At 36.6% G+C, this 21,913-nt stretch overlaps 1 protein-coding gene across 4 annotated transcripts in view; it reads left to right on the forward strand.

The window, feature by feature from the left end:
- Positions 1-21,913, forward strand: part of LOC112572054 (leucine-rich repeat serine/threonine-protein kinase 2-like) — a 46,358-nt gene that overhangs the window by 15,638 nt on the left and 8,807 nt on the right. For all 4 annotated transcript variants that reach the window (XM_025251567.1, XM_025251565.1, XM_025251568.1 and 1 more), the window contains exons 25-55: positions 3,120-3,275; positions 3,731-3,834; positions 4,123-4,171; positions 4,429-4,640; positions 7,281-7,391; positions 7,718-7,854; positions 8,447-8,598; positions 9,303-9,426; positions 9,751-9,862; positions 10,325-10,396; positions 10,814-10,924; positions 11,107-11,199; positions 11,930-12,075; positions 12,226-12,346; positions 12,833-12,962; positions 13,366-13,428; positions 13,672-13,768; positions 14,194-14,248; positions 15,036-15,167; positions 15,887-16,045; positions 16,838-16,956; positions 17,158-17,258; positions 17,684-17,784; positions 18,107-18,181; positions 18,344-18,426; positions 18,775-18,902; positions 19,032-19,138; positions 19,338-19,411; positions 19,577-19,640; positions 20,210-20,275; positions 20,845-21,015. In XM_025251567.1, coding sequence (XP_025107352.1) covers positions 3,120-3,275; positions 3,731-3,834; positions 4,123-4,171; positions 4,429-4,640; positions 7,281-7,391; positions 7,718-7,854; positions 8,447-8,598; positions 9,303-9,426; positions 9,751-9,862; positions 10,325-10,396; positions 10,814-10,924; positions 11,107-11,199; positions 11,930-12,075; positions 12,226-12,346; positions 12,833-12,962; positions 13,366-13,428; positions 13,672-13,768; positions 14,194-14,248; positions 15,036-15,167; positions 15,887-16,045; positions 16,838-16,956; positions 17,158-17,258; positions 17,684-17,784; positions 18,107-18,181; positions 18,344-18,426; positions 18,775-18,902; positions 19,032-19,138; positions 19,338-19,411; positions 19,577-19,640; positions 20,210-20,275; positions 20,845-21,015 — 3,425 coding nt within the window. The remainder of the gene's footprint in view (positions 1-3,119; positions 3,276-3,730; positions 3,835-4,122; positions 4,172-4,428; positions 4,641-7,280; positions 7,392-7,717; positions 7,855-8,446; positions 8,599-9,302; positions 9,427-9,750; positions 9,863-10,324; positions 10,397-10,813; positions 10,925-11,106; positions 11,200-11,929; positions 12,076-12,225; positions 12,347-12,832; positions 12,963-13,365; positions 13,429-13,671; positions 13,769-14,193; positions 14,249-15,035; positions 15,168-15,886; positions 16,046-16,837; positions 16,957-17,157; positions 17,259-17,683; positions 17,785-18,106; positions 18,182-18,343; positions 18,427-18,774; positions 18,903-19,031; positions 19,139-19,337; positions 19,412-19,576; positions 19,641-20,209; positions 20,276-20,844; positions 21,016-21,913) is intronic.

The raw sequence follows: 21,913 nt of genomic DNA on the forward strand, positions 1-21,913 counted from the left end.
GTCTGTGTGGTCTCCCAACCCTATGCCGGCCCTGTGGGTTCCAGCCCAGAGCTTTTTTTGTTAAATTTTCGGCTGGCTTTTGCAGGATGTGACTGATCCAGCCCCACTTCCGCTTCTTGATATCTTGGCTGGCAGGTTTTTCATTGGTTCTCTACCACAGATCTGTATTTAGGGTGTTCTTGTGCCATCTGATGTTGAGGATGTGGCGCAGACATCTGTTGACGAATGTCTGAATCTTGTGTAAAGATAAAGCCTTGGAGTTCCAGATAGGCTGCAGGATGTGGAATGCTAGCCTGGCTTTATTTATTCGGCTTCTTACATCATCATCAGCACCTCCATCTTTGCTGACTATGCTGCCAAAGTAGGTGAAATAGTCAGTCTCTGTAATACATTCCCCATATAGTTGGAGTGGGGCTTCTTGCTTGTTGTTGACTCACATTACCTCCGTCTTCTTGATGTTGGTTGTCAGGCCAGTCATTGCTGCTTCTTCTGAGAGCCAAAGGAGTTTTGTCTGTGCTTGTTGCTGCTTGTGGGACAACAGGCTGATGTCATCCACAAAGTCAAGATCCTCAAGTTGCATGACAAAGGTCCACTGAACGCCCTTTTTGCTTAATAGAGGTTGTTCTTCTCATGATCCAGTCTATGACGATCAGAAAGATTGTTGGCAAAAGCATACAACCTTGCCTCACTCCAGTTTTCACTGCAAAGGGGTTGGTGAGCTTCCTGTTGTGAATCACCTGGCATGTCGAGTCCTCATACAGCTGCTGGATGATGATTCTAGTCAGCACCTTACTAGGAATGGACAACAGCGTAATCCCACGCCAATTGCTGCACTGTGTCAGGTCGCCTATTTTGGGTAGCTTTACTAGCCAGCCAAGCTTCCAGTCTGCTGGAACTTGCTCCTGTTTCCAAATTTTCTGCAGCAGGGGGTATAGCATCTACGCTGCGGCTGTTCGGTCTGCCTTGAGTGCTTCTTTAGGAATGCCCTCTGGGCCTGCCGCCTTGCCAAAATTCAAGGACTTGATGGCTTTGATGATTTCTGCCTTGGTTGGTGGGTTGTTTACTTGGAGTTGCTCGGCAGCTGGGGCAATATCCAAAGTGATTGTTGGTGGTGACTGGTTCAGTATTTCTTCAAAATGTTCTGCCCAGCGAGATCTTTGTTCTGCATCCCTGATAATTCTTATTCTTTACTGGCCTGCATGTCCTTTTCCTTCCTGACAGAATTCTTGTAATTTCGTATAGTCTCTTTGTGTTATTTTGCCCAGCTGCTTGTTCTGCCTCTTCTGCCATTCTGTGTGTGAACTGTCTCTTGTCGTCTCTTACATTCTTCTTCACTTGTTGGTTCATCTCCTAGTACTTTGCTCTGAGCTCTTCTTATCTTCTTTTTCCTGCTGGTCTTGACATCAGTTGATCTTCTGCTTTAGCTCTTTCCTTCCACCTTTTGCCAGGTCCCTTAAGTCAGCCATTCCTTGTGCTGTTAACCTTTCCCAGAATGTGTGTGCAGGCAGTCTTCCACGTCTCCTGTAATCCTGTCCAGTGGATGGCCACTGTTTCTTTCATGAGTCCCTCCAGCGCCACTGTGCCCTACTACAAGTCCTTAAAGCCCCCATGTATGAAGATTAAATTGACAAGTAAATATCAAAACTTCCATGTTTGTACCATTTTGACTCAAATTACTTCCTCTTTAGGCACAGATTCATGCACATATATGCTCATGCACATGTAAACCACACACACAAATACACATCTGAGATTTTGGATGATGATAACTGTCATCTTTTTTTGTCTGGGTGTAGTTGCTGATCTTGTCATAAGGTGTTTTTGGAAAGAACGTTTACCTTGTCTTCATGTAGTCTGTGGTGATAGGATGTGATCAGAGACACAGGATGTTTAGATTCATTGTGCTTATCCCATCTTCTGGTGAGATGCTGAAAGTGGACCAGCAATTATTACTAGTCAATCACCTTGGAAGTTTGCTTTTGTCTCACTTTCTTTGTATGTCTTTAATTCTGCTTGTTATAGATATGTTAAATCTGCTGAAACAAACATCCATTTGATCTTTATTTTTTCCTTTCCTTTTGTAAGGATATCCATTCTGTCTGTTCATTGTAGGAACTTGACTAATATAACTTGATCAAATGAACTCAGGAGGCGTTTTGGTGTTGCGATGTGTGCATTGCTTACTTTCCTAGTCTTTGGTCTCAGACAAGAGGTGTTGCATGCCACACTTTTTTGGAAAGTAGTGTCCATTAAGATGTCATCAGTAATATCTGCACACTCCTTTGAGGAGTCCTTGCCAGTTTCAGTCATGCCAAAAAAAGAAAGGAGTAGTCTGCCTTTTCATTAATACCTTTCAGTCTGTCTTACTTGTCTTCTAAGGATTTTTTTTTTAGGCCCTTCGCCCCTCCTGGGGCATAGGCCATCGACTACAGCCTTAACTGTTGTCGATGTTTTGGTAGCAAGGATTTGTTTTTACGGGGTGGGGGTGCTGGCCCCATGCCCAACCCTCCTCCTTTTTCAGCCGGGCTTGGGACCGTCCTTGGCGGAGGGCAGCCAGCCCTGTAAACAGATGCCACGTGCAGAGAAAGAACAGCATGCCCGAGACGAGAAATGAACTCAGGGCAGCCAACCTTCACTGTATTGGTGACAGGCGCTAACAGCGCTAGCCGTTGCGCCACCGGGCCGCCCTTCTAAGGATTGATTGAAATGAATAATCTTTCAAAACTGCCAACACATCCTTCAGGAACAGTTTGTCGTGTCTCTAGTGTCAATGTTTCCTTGTGTAAGTTTTGTAATAATTGATGAAAGTTTGTTATCTCACCTTTTAATATCATTGATACTTTGTTAATTGACTCTTGCCTGTCAAACAGTTTGTGAGTCTCACTTTTGTGAAGAATAATGGTTTGTTCACAAAGGTTCCATGTTGTTTTTTTGTGTGCAAGAAAATTTATAGAAGACTTTACGTGGGTATAGTTAACAGAGGGTAGTTTATGAGTGTGGGGGTGTGTGCTTGCATTCACATGTGTGTGTGTGTGTCTTTTGTATATGGGAGGTGTGTGTGAGAGAAAGTATATCCATCAAAAACAGTTTCTATCACACAAGGCTACAAATATTTGCAGAAACTCCACGCTTTGCATACTCAGAGGATGAGTGGGAGGATTGGAAACAGAACACTTTGACTGGTGCAAATATTCCCTTTAGTCCGAAAGACCCCCGGCAACCACAGGATTCTCGCAATGGGGACATGCCGAATGGTGTCATTAAGACTCCTAAAGGTTGGAGAATAACATGATCTATCCTTATTGAGATTTGTATGAGCTTCTAAAAACGACATAAAATGATTTTTTGGTCATTGTGTTTTTAGGCTTAGAAATGGTGTTTTGTGAATTCAGTAGATTCTGGTTGAGGTGGATCAGAAACATATTAATATGGCCTAATTAAGAAGCTGCAAAGAGTTTAAAATGCATTTAAAAATTGCTACTCAACAAAAGTGAAAACAAAGGAAGAAGTGAAAAAGTGTAGAAGTCATAGATAATGTCAGTTTAGTATTTCAGAGAAAAAATTCATTTTGATGAATGTCTGGTGCCCTGGTAGAGAGGGAGTGTTTAAGAGATAGCATGAGCAAGAATATGTCTAAATGTTTACACTTACTTTAGGATGAAAGTTTTGTCATCTTGCATATATTGATCACTGCTTACCACTAGAATAATTTTTATACTTATCTGAGCAGGCAAATGGCTGAGAAAGAATTCATCGGGTTCCTTCCCAGAATCAGATGCAACCACTCTTGAATTTACTACACAGTCACAGATGAATTCATCACGGGAGTATATAGTAAGTTATTAGCAATAGATATGTTGGAGATGATTTTCAGAAGCAACTTGTATTAATGCAAATGGGATTTAAACTAGATCAAAAGGAATATGATTTTTTACATTATATTAGCATAGAATAAGTAACTTACTGCTTTTATGTGGTACAGTAAAGTCAGCATGTAAAAATTAGAATAGTTATAAGCTTTTTGAATACCTTGAATAAGGTATTAAGAATAAATAATATTAAAAGTGTACAGAACATCAAGATACTTATTCACTTGTGATGGTGGAGACTTGGTTGTTTCAGTCTGATTTTGAATATGGAAGCAGAAGAGAAAGTGCTTCTGAAGACACAGGTGAGAACTAAGTTTTTTCTTATTACAATTAAGTTTTAGTACATGTAAAACATACAGAAGAAACAAATTTGGAATACAATGTTCTTTTCACTTTATTAAAATTTAAACTTGTGTTAAATAATTGATTTGAAGAACAACTCTTTTACATGTCATTTAATAAACTAGGTCTGGTAGCTTTCCAGGTACAAAATGTAGATTCAACACAAGTTGCTTCAGGCTTTGCAACGTGTCATGATTATAGTTTACAAATGTTTTAGATTTTGACACAAGCCAGGAAGATCCAAAAACTGCACCCAAAAAGAAGTTGCAGGGCAACACAATTGCCTCTCTTGACATCTCCAGTAATGAGATCACAAGCCTCAATCATCTTATTGAGGGCAGCTACCGTCTCACATCACAACTTACAAAGCTTCGTGAACTGAATCTCTCCAGTAACATGCTGCATACCTTGCCAGAAGCATTCTTCAAGGTAGATTTTTTTTTTTTTGTCTTTTTTTACCAGAAATTTCAGTGTTATCAACACATTGTTTCATGAATATTGAACCAATGAAGTCTGTATGTCCACCTTGAGCTTTGTAGGATCAGCCACATCTTTTCCTTCCTGTTAGTTTCGGCCATATTATTGCAGCTCTCTTCTTGTCAGTCTCCCTAACCACATACGTTCAAGCTACATTGATTATAAGAATGGTGCACAGTACTACTGGTACCTAAGCAGCTTCCCCACAGCATATATGTCTGAGCTACTACAGCCTTACAATCTGTCAGTCGCTTCAGTTTGCTTGTACCTCCTCTCTGTTCCATGTATCAGATAAGAGAAAGTCAGCTGGCACTCTTTGTCTTTGGATCCTGCAGTTTGGAATTCTTTCCTTTCTCTTTGAACTGTCATAAAATACATTCTCAAGACTCCTATTATTTTAAGCAATTACCTTGTGTGGCTGAAACACAGAGGCATAAGAGATTGGTAAAATTTGGAATTGGTGTAACTGTGCTTTAATGTCATCAGCAGCATTATTGTTTAACTTAAAGATTTTGAACTGCCCCTTTTGTCCTGATAAAGCTGAAAGTGAAAGTGCGGAGGTGGAGATTCAAGCCCAACTGGCAAAAGCCAGCCAGGCTTCGCCTCACTCAGGAGCACATGGAAGGCAAAAAACATCAGTCAGATAATCAAGCTGAGAATCTTTAAGTCAAATGTGATCCAAATGTATGTAAAGCACATACGATAAAATGACATATGCTCAAATCTCATTGTCCCTTTTAAGTGTTTCCCTTTCCAATAAGTTAACCCTTTCCTTTTAGCTCCATCATAGGCCCAAAGAAAGTTTCCACAGCCAGTAGCTCTTTACATTAGTCCTTTATATTTGTTTTAGATTAATTTCTTATTTTTATTAGTATTAAAAACTATATTTATTCTCTATAAAATGTGTTTTTTGGTATTTATTTTGGAGTGTTAAGAACGAATCAATTGGATTTATATTGATTCATATGGAAATAATTGCCTTGTTTTTCATCAGTGTCAGGTTTCACTGATTGTTTTTGCGCAGATTTTTGACAATTTCTTTTCTTTGCTGGTTCCTGCCCTGATTATTTCTCTAAATTGCTCTTCCCTTATGTCCCAGCCAAACAACTCTGCTCCTCATCTGATGATTATCTTCTTAATCTTCCTTTCACCAAAACAACAACATATGGCCACAGGACTTTTAGTTATTGCGCAGCAAAACAATGGAACTCTCTTCCTTTCCCTATCCGCCACCTAACCACCAGTGAGTCATTTAAACATGCACTGAAAGCGCAACTCAACCATAAACATTACTCCTAACAGTCTTTCCCATAATGCTAGTCCTTTTTCACATCATTCCTTTTGCATTATCATGTTACTCTCAGCTCTTGTTCTTGTTATTTGGTTCCTCTTTGTGTTTTCTGTATTTGATTTTATTCTTCGTTTAGTAAGGCTGCTGTCTCTCCACTCTCACTTCCAAATCAAAAAGCTCTCAACTGTAAAGCTACACTACTTATTCTATCTCCCATCAAACGTTCCAGAACCATCCACCCCCTTTTCCAACGGTCTCGTTACGACCTTTCTCAGCCCCCTCCCCCTTTGGTCACCCCCACCCTGTCTGGTCAAATCTCCCCAAGTGGTTCAGGTAACTTCATAACAATAGGTCCAGTCGCCAGTAGCCTCAGATGGTTAGTTCACAGCTGGCGTGAGAAAGGGACAGTCCTGCGAGCTGTTGACCCCTACCCTGTACAAACAAAGACATGACGTAGTACACTACTAGAGTGCTACACACCTTTAAATTTGTGCCATAAATTTGAGTTGATATATGAGAAGACCCAGCCTGTGTCTGTGCACTGTGAGAATATCCAGGTCATCTCAAGTACCTACTCAGATTTTGACACCATCAATCATCATTACCACATTGAAGCTCTGGGGTAGGGGCCGTTGGTGTGTAGGCATTGGAGGCACTGCTCTTCATGGGTTGTGACAAGGCAGAAGAAAGTGTGCAACTCAAAATTTAGGCTCGTGGAAGTACTGCAAGAAATAATTTTAACTACATGTTGTCTGTTCATATGTCCAAATGTTTGCAACTCAAATGTTTGTAAGTAGGGTTGCATCTGTATTATTATAAATGAGTTATAACATGTACACTGAACAACATACTTTGAAGGCTAACTTGATGCTATTACCCCATTCTTCCGAGTGGCTTGAAAGCTTAAGTAATGCTTCCATCCATTTTCTGTTAATGTCACATGAGGCATTCTATACCATTTCTTTCCATTATGCCACTGATGCAGTGGATCTTACAGGTGGTTTTTTTTTTTTTAGATGACATAGTTGCTCTGTGTATGTGTCTGTTTAAAAATAACTTTAGTTTTTTAAGCACAAATGTATTCTGAGATTGAACATTTTCTGCTATCATTATTTTTAGCTTTATCCAGATGTAGTTTTCACTTACAGGACACCAATGAATGGAATTTCAGTAAGATGATTTTCAGGTTATGTAGTAATAGTCCATATTAATAAATGGATATAGTGCCTGTTTAAGCACATAGGTTAGGAAGAGACAGTTTCAGTTCTCATTCTAATGGCAGTTTAAAATGAACGTTGCAGCTTCTGCCTGAACTGACAGAGTTGAATCTGGCCAATAACCAGTTGACTTGTTTTCCTCAAGACATTGTACATCTGTGCAACCTGGTGAACCTTGATGTTTCCTGCAACAAAGTGAGTTATTTGATCTAAGCATCAATTTTAATTATTTTAATGCTAGGATAATGGAATTGTTTATTTCAGATTAATTTATTTTCATAACATTATATTCAGAAATAATTTCCTTAGGTCTTTTTCTTAAAATAAAAAGAGTGTTAACAGTAACAAAATAAAATCTAGAGACATAGTTTTGTGGCCTGTTAGAATTCTGGCATTGATCTATGTGGTTGTAACGAAAGTCACTTTTTTCTTTCTTTCAGATTCTATAAGAGACAAATAAATAAGTTGTTGAGAATTAGTATACATTTGCTTAAATTTTGAAGATTGTATTTTGATTGCAGATTTTAGCTCTTGACTTCACTGAAATGAATGTTGGTTTAAAACTGCAGAAGCTAAACTTGATGAGCAACAAACTAAATGACTTTCCAGCCAACATTCACTGTGCTTTTCCTCATCTCACTCACTTGATCTTAGCAAGGTGAGAGGGTGGAGGTCCCGCTATTAAAACATCATTATTGTTATATCACTTGAATAAGCCAGAGGCAAGCATTAAAGTGTTTTGAATGGTGTTGCAGTAACGTGTGTATGAAAAAACTTTTAGTTGTACTAGTGCCCAAAGACATTAGTCTTGATTGTGCTGCAGAAAAACTTGCTCAGAACTCTTATTGAATCAGACATTGCTACACCATCAATTCCGCTATCTCAGTAAGCCTGTTATAATAATAATAAATGAAAGTTTATATAGCACATACTCACGCTTCTAAGGAGCATGCTGTTAGTGTGTAAAACAGATACTCCAGACTATGTCAGCATTGAATCTAGTTTCAAATCCACCACTTTCATAAATATCTTTTTAGTCCACTGAATTCTTCCACTCACCACTCAGTTCTCTATCTTCATCTATCATTCCTCACTTATGGCTGTCACAGTCATCCGAACACTGCTGCTTGTGTTTCTTTGATTTATGCTAAGCTATCCATGTGTTTGTGGTCTTTCATGCGCAGCACATTGAGCTTGCCTTTGCACTGGGAAATGTGCTTTATAAATTTTTATTATTTCCTTTATTTCAGCAATGTCATTGAAATGCTTCCAGACACACCACTGCAGCTGGAAGAACTCAGGTTGCTAGACTTGAGCCACAACAGAATTTCATGTATTCCAGATCAGTTCTTAATTCAATGCAGCAAACTTGAAGCACTTGAAGCAGCCAACAACAAATTAGGTATGACTCCCAAGCTAGAGATGGAAAATTCAAGACCAGTCTTAAAATAATCCCATTGGAGAGAAAATAATGAATATTTATGAGTTTTTAACAGACTTGTCACATAGTTCATGCTCTCTGCAATCCTCTGTAACCAATATGTCAGTTCCTGATGGCTATGTAGGGGTTGGCTAGTTGCACAAGAACACAACAAAGATGGAATTGCTGCATAACTGTAGATTTTATTCAGAGTTTTATTTGGTGGCTGGCCTGCCATCGCTCCACTTTACTTCCAAATCAAAAAGCTCTGAACTATAAAGCTACACTACTTATTCTATTCCTGTCAAATGTTCCAGTGACTATCCCCCTCTTTTCCCACAGCCTGGTCATGACCTTTCCCTGTTCCCATGATCTGGATACCCACCTGGCACTGTCAGGTTATGGCCTTCCCAAGTGGGTCAGGCGACTTCCTAACTTCAGGTGTAACAATAGTGCCAGTAGCCAAGGGTGGACAGTTCAAGGCTGGCTATTACATATGCAGCAAGCCTGAGAAATGGACAGTCTTGGCAGCTGTTCAACCCCTACCCTCTACAAAAACAAAGACGACTTAGTACACTACTAGAGTGCTATACCTCAGATGATTTTAAGGACAAAATCTTTTGAATGTATTTGTAGTTGTTTACATTTTATACTTGTCTTTTTGAAGTGGGCGTGGTCTTTTGCAGAATCATTGCCTAGTGAATGGGTTGCAGCTGAGCTTGTAAAGTTAGGAACACTGAAGCTCAGCAACAATCTTATCAGTGAAAAGGAACCTTTCTTTGTGCCAAAGTTTGTCCTGGAACTGCCAAAGTATGTTATGTGGCAAATGCCAATGCTAGTTCAGTAAAACCACCTTATCAAGACCTTCCTAATTATGTCCACCTCTAAGTCACAATCAAAAAATTTTTCACGGATGTATTTTGTTATATAAATGTCATCTCTAATTCTTTAATACCCAATCCAGTTCAATATTACTTCTTATTTGTGCTTTCAGTTATTCTTTTTCCCCAATTCTGTTTTGTCTGAGCATTGTGTAAAGTTTTTTAGATATGTGTTTAAAATATTTTTTTTTAAATTGAGACTCTGAGTAGGCCATTCTTATAACCATTTTTTCCCATTTGCTTTGAATCCCAGTTTACGTATTCTGGATTTGGCTGGCAATCGTCTTGAAGGGTTACCTCCTCCTAACATGTGGAAAACACAGATTCTGAAGGAACTTGTGGTCTCCTTCAACAAGATCTCAAAGGTGAACCAACTTTCAAGATGGTTGAGGGCTAAGGTGCCTATGTAAAGAAAAGATTTAAAATAATAGTTGTATTATGAAGCTTCTACTTTGGTTGCATGTTTTTACTGTTGTAAATCTGCTAAGGTTCACCATTTTTATTTTTTTGCATTGTGTAGAGCAAAATACTGCATTTAATCATGACATAATTTGACTTATTCAAAAACTTTTAAGTGATGCAGCTGACTGGCTTAATGGAGTGGGATTCTACCTGGACATTGATACATATGTTACACAGTCATTATCTATTTTCTAACAGAAGCATTAGTTTCAGTCCAAATGCACAACTCCAATCAAGCAATTTAATTCTATTTGTTTTTGATAATCATATGTTCATCAACTGCCTGCTGATAAATAACTTATTTATTAGTACAGTTTATTTGCAATAACCACTTGCTGATGACTTGCATGTACAATTTTATCCAGCTGAGCTTTGAGGGAGCCAGAGCTTGGAGTAAACTCGAAAAACTGCATTTATCAAGGAACAAAATATCAGAGGCAAGATATTTAATTCTGGAAAGATTTTATTTGGTATTATATATTTAGAAAAATGTTAAAAGATGAAACTATCTGTCACTAGTCTTTGTTCTTTTGAAAAATTCTTGACTTATTTTCAACTATTTCCTAACATACTGTAATGCCAATTTCACAAAGCACAGGTACTTGCTGCTGACAACAGCTTATTTTACAGTCATTTAAAATAAGTTAATGACTGTTCTAGGTAAGGAGGTGCTGTTTTCAAGAGGAATAAATTCTCATTTAACCTGGATGTAAGGATTGAGTTAAACATTGCTTGAAACCACCAGGCTGAACAAGTTATGCTTTTGTGAGCAGCAGCTGTCTATAAGTTTAAGAAGATCTTCCTTTTCGCAACTTTTATACTTTTTGCTTTTTTTTTTTTTTTGTACTTCCTAGCTGCCAAAGGAGATAGGCCATTTAAGTTCTCTACAGTCCTTGGATATCAGTCACAACAAACTGTTAACAACTTTACCGGATGATCTGGGGCGGTGCTCCTGCTTGTGGGAGGTATATACAAGAGAACCTCTATCTAGATTGTGTTTTACGTCATGTGAGAAAAAAGACATTTTATGTTATATGCTTCTGTATACATTGAGTTTATGTCATAAGCATGTTTGACATTATTAATTTTACTGAAACTTTTTTTTGTACTGGAGTGATGGTGCATACTCAAAAAACAATCTTTGCAGATGCCTTTGGATGGTCTGAACCTGGACATAGATTTCAAAGCTGGCGCTCGTGTGAGAGAACTGAGAATGTACTTGCACAATCGCTTAAAAAAGGTCAGAATGCACAGAATCTTAAACATGTTAAGGCTTGGTGAGTTTAAATCAAAATTTTTGTTATACTAGCCAGGGTATCTGGCTCTGCCCCAATTGATTTCTGCTGCTAACTCTTCCAGCTGTGATTTTATTGTCACTTTATGTGAGCCACAGTTATTCATACACATCATTTGTAATACTTGTATTCTTTTGTCTCCTCCCTAATGTGACAGGTTGACAGCTCATGTTTTGGCAGCTGGAATGCTGCTACACAACTCACTTGCTTTTCTTTCCTCTTCTTTACCTCGCTTCTGTTTGTTGCATCTTTTCCTTTCTTATTTAAGACTTAAAAATTTGTGATACATAGTAAAGGAATGTCCAAAACATTAAGATTATTCTTGCCAAATTTGCTAAGGGTTGGACAAACAGTGTGAATTTCTGCAAGTCTATTACACACAAAACAACACATCACTTTATTTATAACTTTTAGTAAAATATTCAGTTAAATTGTTTTAGATTTTAAATTTTATAACTGGTATAAACAGTTTAAAAAAATAGTACTGTGCTTATTGACATTGAAAGAAATTTGAATAAGTGTATTTTTTCTTGATAATGTGTATGGTATATGAAGTAGCCATGAAGGAAAACATTAAAGCAGGTGATCACCATGTCTAACTCACCAAACCATTTTCTTAAAATAATAATTAAACATAAAGCATGTTCAAATCATTAAGGGTTTGTTGATGACCAGGCTCAGGATTACTACAGGATGAAATTGATGGTAGTGGGATATGGTGGACGAGGCAAAACCAGTCTTCTGCATGCTCTCAAGAAAAAAGTGCGGCAAAGTGGAGAAAGTCCACCTGTAACAGTGGGTGTCATCGTTGACGAGTGGAAGTAAGTCTGTCTTCATGATGTCAACCATTTGTCTTATATTTGAGGACAGAAGAAAAAGTGGTCTTTTAATATTGAAAAATAAAATTTTTGTTTTCTTTTAGAGGTGAAAGTGACATTTCACTCTTTTTATTAACTTTAACTTGTGTTAAGGTTTGAGAGACAACGAAACAACAAGACGATAACCTACACGTTGAGCACATGGGACTTTGCGGGTCAGGAAGATTTCTACAGCACCCATCAGTGCTTCCTGTCCAACCGCACTCTCTATTTAGTAAGTTAGAAAGTGTTGAAGAATTCTCACTTGAAAATTTGTCATAGAATGTAAGCATAGATTGATTACTAATTTATTTCATGTATAATTTTGTGGATATAGACATTTAAAGTCCAAAAGAAGAAAAGACTTGTAACTGCTTTTGAATATGGTATATAGTGAAATGTTTTTCCAGTAACCCCTAGGAATTTATAACTTGTTAGATTTGTGAGTTACAAGCATCAATCACTTAAAAATATCATGAGTTATATAAATATTAAACCTTTGCCTAAGCTGACAGTACTGTTCAATTGGTTGGTGCTTAAGCATTTAAACTGCATTTAACTCTCTACAATTCTGCTGAACAAAAAAAAACTTTTGTGAATGAATGAGAAACTCTAAACAGCAAAACACTAAAATTTTTCAACTAAATGACAAATTTTTGCCATGGTATTCATTGAAAAGAAGAGAAAGGCAAAAGCTGAAGGTCTAGTGTTTGTTATGCAGGGTGTGTATGACATTAGCCTTGGGACAGATGAAGTCGACAGGCTGAAGCCCTGGCTAGCCAACATACACGCTCGTGCCCCAGGCTGTCCAGTCATCATTGTTGGGACACACTATGATAAGATGGCACCAGGTCGGTTTTGTGTGTGTGTGTTTTTTGTGATTAACTATTAGACAGGTCATGGCATTGGTCATGGCATGGTTTAGAGTGCATTTATGAAAATTATGTACAGCAATGCAAGCCAGTTATCCAGTTGTTGGCTGATATAGAATTTTTATGGCATTTTGCTCAGTTATTTTTGAATAACGATAGTTTTAGACAATAGCAGTTCTGCACTTAATTAAAAAAACTTATATAAATTACTTGGCAGATTTTATAGAAGTTTAGATGATGCTGGCTTTTGATGTTCATGAACATGCATATTGTTATTCAGCCATAAACAGCAGAGAAGGACAGAAATAGAATCATAAAGATAAAGATAGGGTGAGCATTTATAAGCAATATTTTAGTGCAATATTATATCTTTCTGACACAGAAGATCGAGCGAAAATTGTTTCTGAATTTGACATCAAGCTGAAAGACCTTATGTCAAAACCAGGTATGATCTGTTAATAATTCTGGTGTGTGTTGCTTTTATATATTAACAACTGCATTTTGGACCAAAGGTTTGTTTATATTTGATTTGAGACTGTTTTAAACTCATGATTGTGCTACAAATAATTATACTAACTGTACACACTCACAACATTAATGTGTGGGAAGCACATAACATTTTTGTTAAAAGATTTACTGGCAGTATCTGATTTGTGATAATGTTAAGAGTTGGGTTTTTTCTTAACAGGCTTTCCTGAGATAAAGTGTTCAGCCATGGTTGATTTAACTAGAGAATCAAATGAAATGGACCAGCTCAGGAAGAAAATTCTATCTGTAATTGATGAGTAAGTTCAGTTTTCATAAGATAGGTTTCCTGACAAGAACCTCTTTTGACCTTGAGATGTTATGTTATTGTAAAACATTTAAGCTTTGTAATTTTCAGAATAACAAGAATGTTCTTTCCGTAATATTGGAAGACAGTTTTTATTGACATTTACCTGCTTCCTGTGTGTGTGGATACATGTGTGCATACCTGCATGTATGTGTGCATTCATGTGTGTACATGCATGTCTTCATGCCACATGTGTAGGTACATATGAGAGCTTATGTATGTATGAACACATGTTACAGATAGCTATGTTTGTGCTGAGCACACAATATACAGAGGACTAATAAATGAGTGGCAACATTGTGAAAGGCGCAGGAAGTGTATTGTATTGAATCTGTTCTTTTTAGTCTTGTGTAGCAAATTAATATAGTTCTCATGCAGGTACAAAGTTCGGGGACAACCAGTGATGGGGCAAAAGGTTCCAGCCAGTTATGTAGTAAGTAAGATTTTTATTGTAATTTAAGATGCATGAAATATATATAGCCAATTATGTTGTCATCATTTAATTTCTGTTCATATAGAGGCAGTCTCTATTAGAGACATCGCTGTTTTCTTTCAACTGATGCTCATAGAAAAAATATGAACGATTTCATTGAGTACCAGAATTTTAAAAAAAGGAGATGTGTTTAAACCATTTGAGAGAGATACCAGCAATGATTGTGTGTGAATATGGTTCATGTTGACATGTGTGATATGTTAGGAATGTGTTGCTCTGTTCAAGCTGATTACTTGCTTATTATGACACAAAATTGTGCATTCATAAACCATAGGAACTAAATGCCCTCAGTTCTATGGTAACAGTTGTAGGTTTAAACAAAACGAAAATAAAGTTGAGAAAAAGTTAGCTATGCCAGTGGATCCATTTTGGACAATTTTGTTCTCATTTGTTTACTTGTTGTCCTGTCTATATTTTTGAAATAAAAATAACATCAGGTCAGCATGAGAAAGGGTTAAAGCAAGAAGGTAAGAACGAAAAGAAAGCAGATAAGATTTTTTAAAATTAAATTTTGAGAGTAAATTTTCTTGATAGCTCACTTTTATGGAGACCAGCTTTTTCAATGGTTAAAGAACTAGTGTAACCCTTTATCTCCTATGGTTGTGTCATCTGGTACAGTCAAAGAAGAAAGGACCTTAATTGCAGGATCCTTTGGAAATAAGAAGAAATGGCTGAAAAACTTGAACATTTTGAAAGAGATGGAAAGACAGTGTTATATTTGTTTCAGAAACTGGCGGAAGTGCTGTCTGAAGAAGCAAGAACAATGACAGTGAAAGATTTTCCTGTCCTGAGACATAATCAACTGATGCGTATCATTCACAATGAAAACTTGGAGTTGGATGAAGATGAACTTAAACAGGTAAATGTTACACCTGTAACTAAGGTTTATCAAGATTTGTCCTGCAGTACTCTTCACTTTAATATTAAATTGTTAAAACACTGAAACTGCAAACCATAGATTTGAACATCACAAAATAGAATGTCCATTGTCGGTACAATTGTCATTCTTTTTTATTTGTTGTTGTTGCTGTACAACTGCCACTTATTTATTGATGCATGTTTAAACTGAAGGGTGTAAGACAGGGGTCTCAAACTCATATTAGCATGTGGGCCGCAGTGGAAAGTAACAGCCAGTCAGCGGGCCGCACCACGAAAAGAAAATGTTTTTTCATTAAATTTTATGAACACTACTGTCACTGCAGTTAAATGCTAAAATAAAGTTTTTATAATTATTAATTACATTTAGTGTAGTTTATTACATGCACAGGCAGTTTAGTTTATTAAAATAAGTTGACGTTGTCTCTGTCACTAATAAAAAAGCAGAAACTGTAGTTCCCATAAAAAACACCAAGCACAACACACATATACACCGCGGACGTGACCGCGGGCCGCACAAAAATGTTTCACGGGCCGCATACGGCCCGCGGGCCGCGTGTTTGAGACCCCTGGTGTAAGAGAATCCAGTTTTTGCTTATTGGATTCACACCTTGGATAAGAGTCTGGTTATGATCTAAATGACTTGGATTATTTTGAAGTGAAAGCTGTAATACCGAGGAATTTTTTATTTTATTGTTTCAGGCAGTCAGTTTTCTGCACGAAAGTGGGGTTTTGCTGCATTATGATGAAACAGCATTGCAGATGCGAGATTTTTATTTCATCAATCCTGGCTGGTTGTGTCGCATGATGGCTCAAGTGGTGACAGTGCCAGAAATCAATCCATTCATCAAACGAGATGGAGTATGCTTAACTTACTTTTGATCATTTATTTATTGCTTACATTTATTTTTTCAGTACAAATTGAAACTTGTTAATGAAAGTCTTTTTGAAGGAGAGTAGAATAATTTTGTTTTTATCTCTAATGTTAGTCAAACAGCTAAGGAGACCTGACACGACACTGTAAGATTATCTTTCTGGGTATCATGGATGGGCATTTTTAAGATAGAAGAAGAACTGGTTGCCAAACATGAAGGACTGGTTGTTCCACCATTGTCAGCCGCTGTACCTATCTGGTTATTCCCCCTGATGACCAGGACTGGTGGAATAGCATCTTTTCATCATGCTAGAGTCAAGGGATAAATGAATGATGGATGAATTAAAGAAATAATATTTAATATTTTAATATTTTCATGAAAGTAATACTTGGTTATAAAGTATTTTCTTGTTTTGAATCATAAGAATATTCTTTCAGCAGTGTTGATACTATTAGCATAAACAGTACTTAAAAATTAATAGCATTATCTAGTTTCGGTAGTATCCAAGGCACAAAGATTTTGATCAATGATTGTTGCTTGTCCTTATCATTATTGTAATAATAATTTTTACAGTGTACCTGGTTTTAGCTAGAAGCTACCCACACATACAAAAACACACCTGCACACATGCATAGGAATCAATCCGTTTAGGTTTCTTTTTTTCAAAAAGATGTTCTTTAAAGTATGTTTTGAAAGTTATCTGTGCATGCTGTAAGTGCACTGGGGAAAATTCCAAACTGTGGGTCCAGCTACTGATATGCTTCTGTATGCTTTGCAGATCATGAAACGCAACTCTGCTTACATGCTGTTTGCTGGCAAAGCCATTGCAGGAGACAAGGAGAACAGCTTTATCTTTCCACCCAACATGATTCCCCAGTACCTTAGACTGCTAGAAAAGTATGCTGCTATTTGTATGTTTAGCCTTCAATGGCAGACAATCTAGATCTCCCCTTCAACCTCAACCAAACATGTAAACAAAAAAAAAATTTTAATACAGAGATTGTTTATAAATAAATCTGTAAAAGATAAAACTTATTTTTGTCTGGTAGAAATCTGATTTTATGACAAGGTATATTCTTCTTTCATTCAAATTGTCAGGTTTGAAATTGCCTTGCCTCGAAATGAAGAAGAGCTGCTGATTCCATGCCGGTTGCCAAGCATAAGACCACAGTTTCAAGTACCACAACTAGACAGAAAAGGTAATTCCAGGAATATTTTATATCTGTGCATCTTGATTGTCAGCATATGATAGTGAGAGATTTTGGTGTTGAAAGTGGGTGATGCTTAAGTTGTTTTTTTTTAATGTCACAAATGAGTTCTTTCAGAGGTAGGAAATGTTTTTTAAAGGGTTATTGCAGAGAATGGAAAATATATTTCCCCTTCAAGCATAATCTTAAAATTTTTGCCAAACCCAGAAACAACTCCAGAGCCTGTGAAGTTGCCATTCAGTCTATTCACTTTAATTGCTTTGTAATGTTAAAGCTTTACAGCCTCTCATCTTGAGCATTTTTCTTTTATTGCACTATGTTCAGTATGCATCTGTAAAATGAAGAGGTTGCATGGCAGAGAAATAATTTTGAATGTTATTTGCAGTTACACTAAAATTATTTTTTTTTAATTTCAGACATGGTTTTTCGCTTCTACAGCATGCCATTTGTTCCCATTGGATTTTGGTCCAGACTCCTGACTCGTCTTATTGTCTTTACTCAGAGCAAGTTTATGGAGGTAAGTTGCCATAGATGCAATGTAGGAAAAAAGCTGTCTATTGTTTCTGGTGAGGACAGGAAGATTGTTGCTGCAGTGGATTGGTACCTGAAAAAAATTACTTACTGTCTTTCATAGTTTATGGTTGTTTAATAAATATTTTTGGAATAAGAGCTGGTGAAAGCATAAGGTAAAATGTGAATTTATTAAGATGAAAGTCTCTCTCTTTTCTTTTTCATGATCTTGCTGTCATTCTTGCTCTCTCTTTCAAACATTGAATTCTACACTCATTTGTGCAGATTTTGATAAATAGTAAATATTCTATTTATTGATATTTGTCTAGAATGTTTTGATGCTGGGTTCAAAACCTGCTGAAGTCCATTGCTGGCAGGAGGGTCTCTTTGTCATTTGGAAACAGGTGTGTCCATTGTTATTATACATGTTCCTACTCTTCTGTCCATGTAATTCTTTATGTTTTCATCTTTCATGTACTGTCTTAAAAGCTTATGTTCTGATAAAATTCAGCACATTTTTTTGACTGCTGAAAATGCTATCTAACTGGTGAGAGTTGATTGTTCAGGATACATTTTTCATGTTGGATGGTTGTCGTGGAGACACAGAGGAAGTGCATGTAACAGTGCCAAGTTCACCTCCAGGGGTCAGGTAACTGATATATTGAGACAAACTTTTCTGTAAAATAACTAAATTATGAAACTGTTTAAGTAAATAAATCCGTACAGTTTAGAATGGACTGTAATGTAAATTATGCTTTTATATCTTCAGAAAATATTTAAAGATTACTAAATTTATAGATTTTTATTCTCTCCAGATGAGAACATTTTCTGAACTGATTAGTTATTTTTATGTTGTTGTTTAAAAGCACGTACAATACTGATATTGTAAGGCTGTAACACCCAGAAACCTGTCGTTTATGTGTCAGGAGGTGCATAAAATTACATGAATAGTATATATTATATAACTGTCAGCTGTGTTAAATCATTTCCTGTGCAGATTACTTGGCTATGTGGTAGACCACATTGATTCACTGGTGGATGAGTGGTACCCTGGCCTCACCAGTATTGAGCCTTTGCTTGGCCGTGAGCTGCTGCAGAAGTTTGTACCTTGCACCACATGCACAGGTTTGTATGGAGAAGTGGATTCACAAAATTTTCAATCCTTGGTTTTAGAGAATGCACAGTTTGTTTACCTTATAATTGTAACTATTTTAACGGTCAGTGATATATAAAATATCAGAATTTCATTTTCAGGGAAAGAGCCTCACCTGTTTCTGTTCAGCGACCTGGTATCAGAGTCGGAGAGAAGTGACACAGTTGTTTGCCCACAGCATGCTGGCGACGTCTCCCTCTCACAACTGGTACATACATATTTTTTCAGTGACAGAATTATTAGGTCTTGCCATCTTTGGAATCTAAATTTTTAATTTTCTCCTAGTTTCTTAATAATTTATTCAATACATTAATTAAGTGTCTTGTTACTATTATTTATTTGGTCTTCTTAAAACATTTTGACTCATTGTGATCTTAAAGTAATTGAAAAGGCATTTTATTTTACAGGCTCCGGATGTGATGCTGACTGATGTAGAATCCCACTTTCGTTTGGAAGTGGACAAGTTTGAGTTCAAGAACAGGTCAGTATAGGTGTTAATTCAATAACTTAATTGGAGAAGTCTATAATATTTCATTAGAATTTGTTGAGAAAGCTGTGTTGTGAATTATGATTAGAGATATCCATAGCAAATTAAACTGGATTTAGAAGATCAATTGATGACACTGTTGCCAATGGTCTGTTCCAGCCCTGAAAACCTATTAGGGGATGGAGGTTTTGGATCTGTCTACAAGGCAGTTTATAGAGGACAGGTAATGGGAAGAGATATGTTACACCTTTTTGTTTAAATACTGAATTATTTGACCCTATCATTGCTCTATCATTGTCTTATATGCTGACCACTTGAAGCTTTAAAGGAACTTAACTGATTTGGAATATGACATTGTCATTTGCTACTCATCAAGGTTTACATGAAATTCACCTATTTAAAAAAAAAATCATAAAATATAAACTGTAAGTAAAATGATAATTTACAAATAGCCATTCAAAATTTGCAGAAATGTTTATGCCATACTATAGAGACTGGTTCCTAGTTATTAACTCTCCTTGGCAATTGGCCATATACATGTGCTAAATGATGAATTTTTTCCCTTCTAAATTTTATCTATGATTATTTGAGAACTGAAGTGTCATATTCCCTCTGCTGGCTGGCTTGTTGAGCCCTATGACATGCAGTTGAAGAATGCCTTCATGTGATATAGATATACAAACTAGATGAGCAAGCAATATTTATAACACATATTTAATAATATACTTCCGTTTGTGACATAATAAACGTTTCATTCATGTGCAGTTATGAAATAAAATGGTACTTTTTCAGACTGTGGCAACTAAAGTTTTTTCTGCCATTGGAGACACCCATCCACACAAAATGCTGAGGCAAGAAGTGAGTCATTATAACATTGGATTAGTGTTACAGTTACTAGGTCATCTTAATTGAGTGGGCAGTTTCTAGGCCATGTTAGTTGACAATGAAGGCTAAGTGGTCGTTAGATATACAGCTTATAATATGTATAAGATATAAGTATGAAGTAATTGTAGTCATGAATTTGAATGATGTGTATGATTGATGATTCATGATCATTGGTGTCTGTCATTGGTAGATGTGTGTTGAGATTTTTTTATAATGCATTTTTTCACATAAAATATGGTTAACATTTTGATGAAAGGGACTAATGTATAAGTTAGGATCCCTAATAGCTTAGTTCTTTTGGTACAGGGCAATTAGCACTGCTTGTAAAGTTGACTCAACAGAATGTCATGTATTTGATATATCAAATGTTAATCTGGAGAAAGTTGCTATTTAAATGTGCTAATTATTATATTATTTATGATCATTAGGTTATAAAACTAGATTCTACACAATAGCATGAAGTGTTATACTGGCGGTGTCATTGCAGATGGGTATAAAGTTGGTTTTGTAAATTAACATGAGATGTTACACTGTGGGTGCAGGCTATTATCATGCGTAGACTTAAACATCCAAGTGTGGTGTCACTTGTGGCTGTTGCTCGAACTCCCCAGCACCTCATGTTAATGGAGTTTGCACCAGGCCGATCTCTGGCTCACGTTCTGAATAGCCAGATCAGCCTTAGTCGAACTATCCAGCACAAAATTTTGTTGCAGGTAAAAGACAATAATCTGGCTTCAGATAATTTATTGTTAAAAAATTCATGATAACAATGCGTGAAACAAACAGCATGCTTTCAAGAATTTATCAGTTTTGCAAAACTGTTATTTTTCTTATTTAATGGGAGAGAGGGGTAGGAAATCGATAAAGTACATGAAGTTTATTAAGAGAGTGTTTCAGCCACCATCAAAGGCAGACTCCAGGTGCATCCAAAAAGAAAAAAAAAGTTGGGGGTAGGAAATGGATGGATAAAGTTGACTGGTTGCTGGTGTGTTTGCTGTTTGCAAACTAACCCCCTTCTCCCGCCAAAAAAAATTAGATTAAGAAAGGTTTTTAGGAAGTCTTTGGCTGCTGCTTAGCAACTGCCAAGGCTACAAGACTATTGATGTTGATGTGGTAGCAAATGGATAGTCAGAACTCCCTACTTCAATAAATAGTTTTATCAGATTACTTTCTGGCACAATATATGCTCGAATTCTGTGGCTGAACTTACTGGAATTTTTTTTTTTTTGCTTATCGAAAAGTCAGTTGTCCAAGGAAGGAACTATTTGTTCAAAAGGGATTAATGCTTCAGAGAGTTATATCTCTTTTAATGTTTATTTAAGAAAATATGATGAAAAACAAGAAACAAGTATGTGTTTATTTCTAGTTCTCATCTGACATGAGATACAAATCCTTCCAGTAGGCTATACTTATAGTTTGATGATGAAAATGATATTGTGTGAAGAAGAGAGTCGTTGATTAATTTTTATCTAAAAGCTATAATCATTTGAATACCACTGCTGTGTGCAATGTGCATATTTGAAGTGAGACATATGCTTAGATCTGAAGTATGGTTATGTTGGGATTTGACTGTGAAACGTTTTTTCTCATTTGATGCAAATATAAATAAAA

The sequence above is a fragment of the Pomacea canaliculata genome, linkage group LG9, assembly GCF_003073045.1.
Source record: "Pomacea canaliculata isolate SZHN2017 linkage group LG9, ASM307304v1, whole genome shotgun sequence".
Lineage (NCBI taxonomy): Eukaryota > Metazoa > Mollusca > Gastropoda > Architaenioglossa > Ampullariidae > Pomacea > Pomacea canaliculata.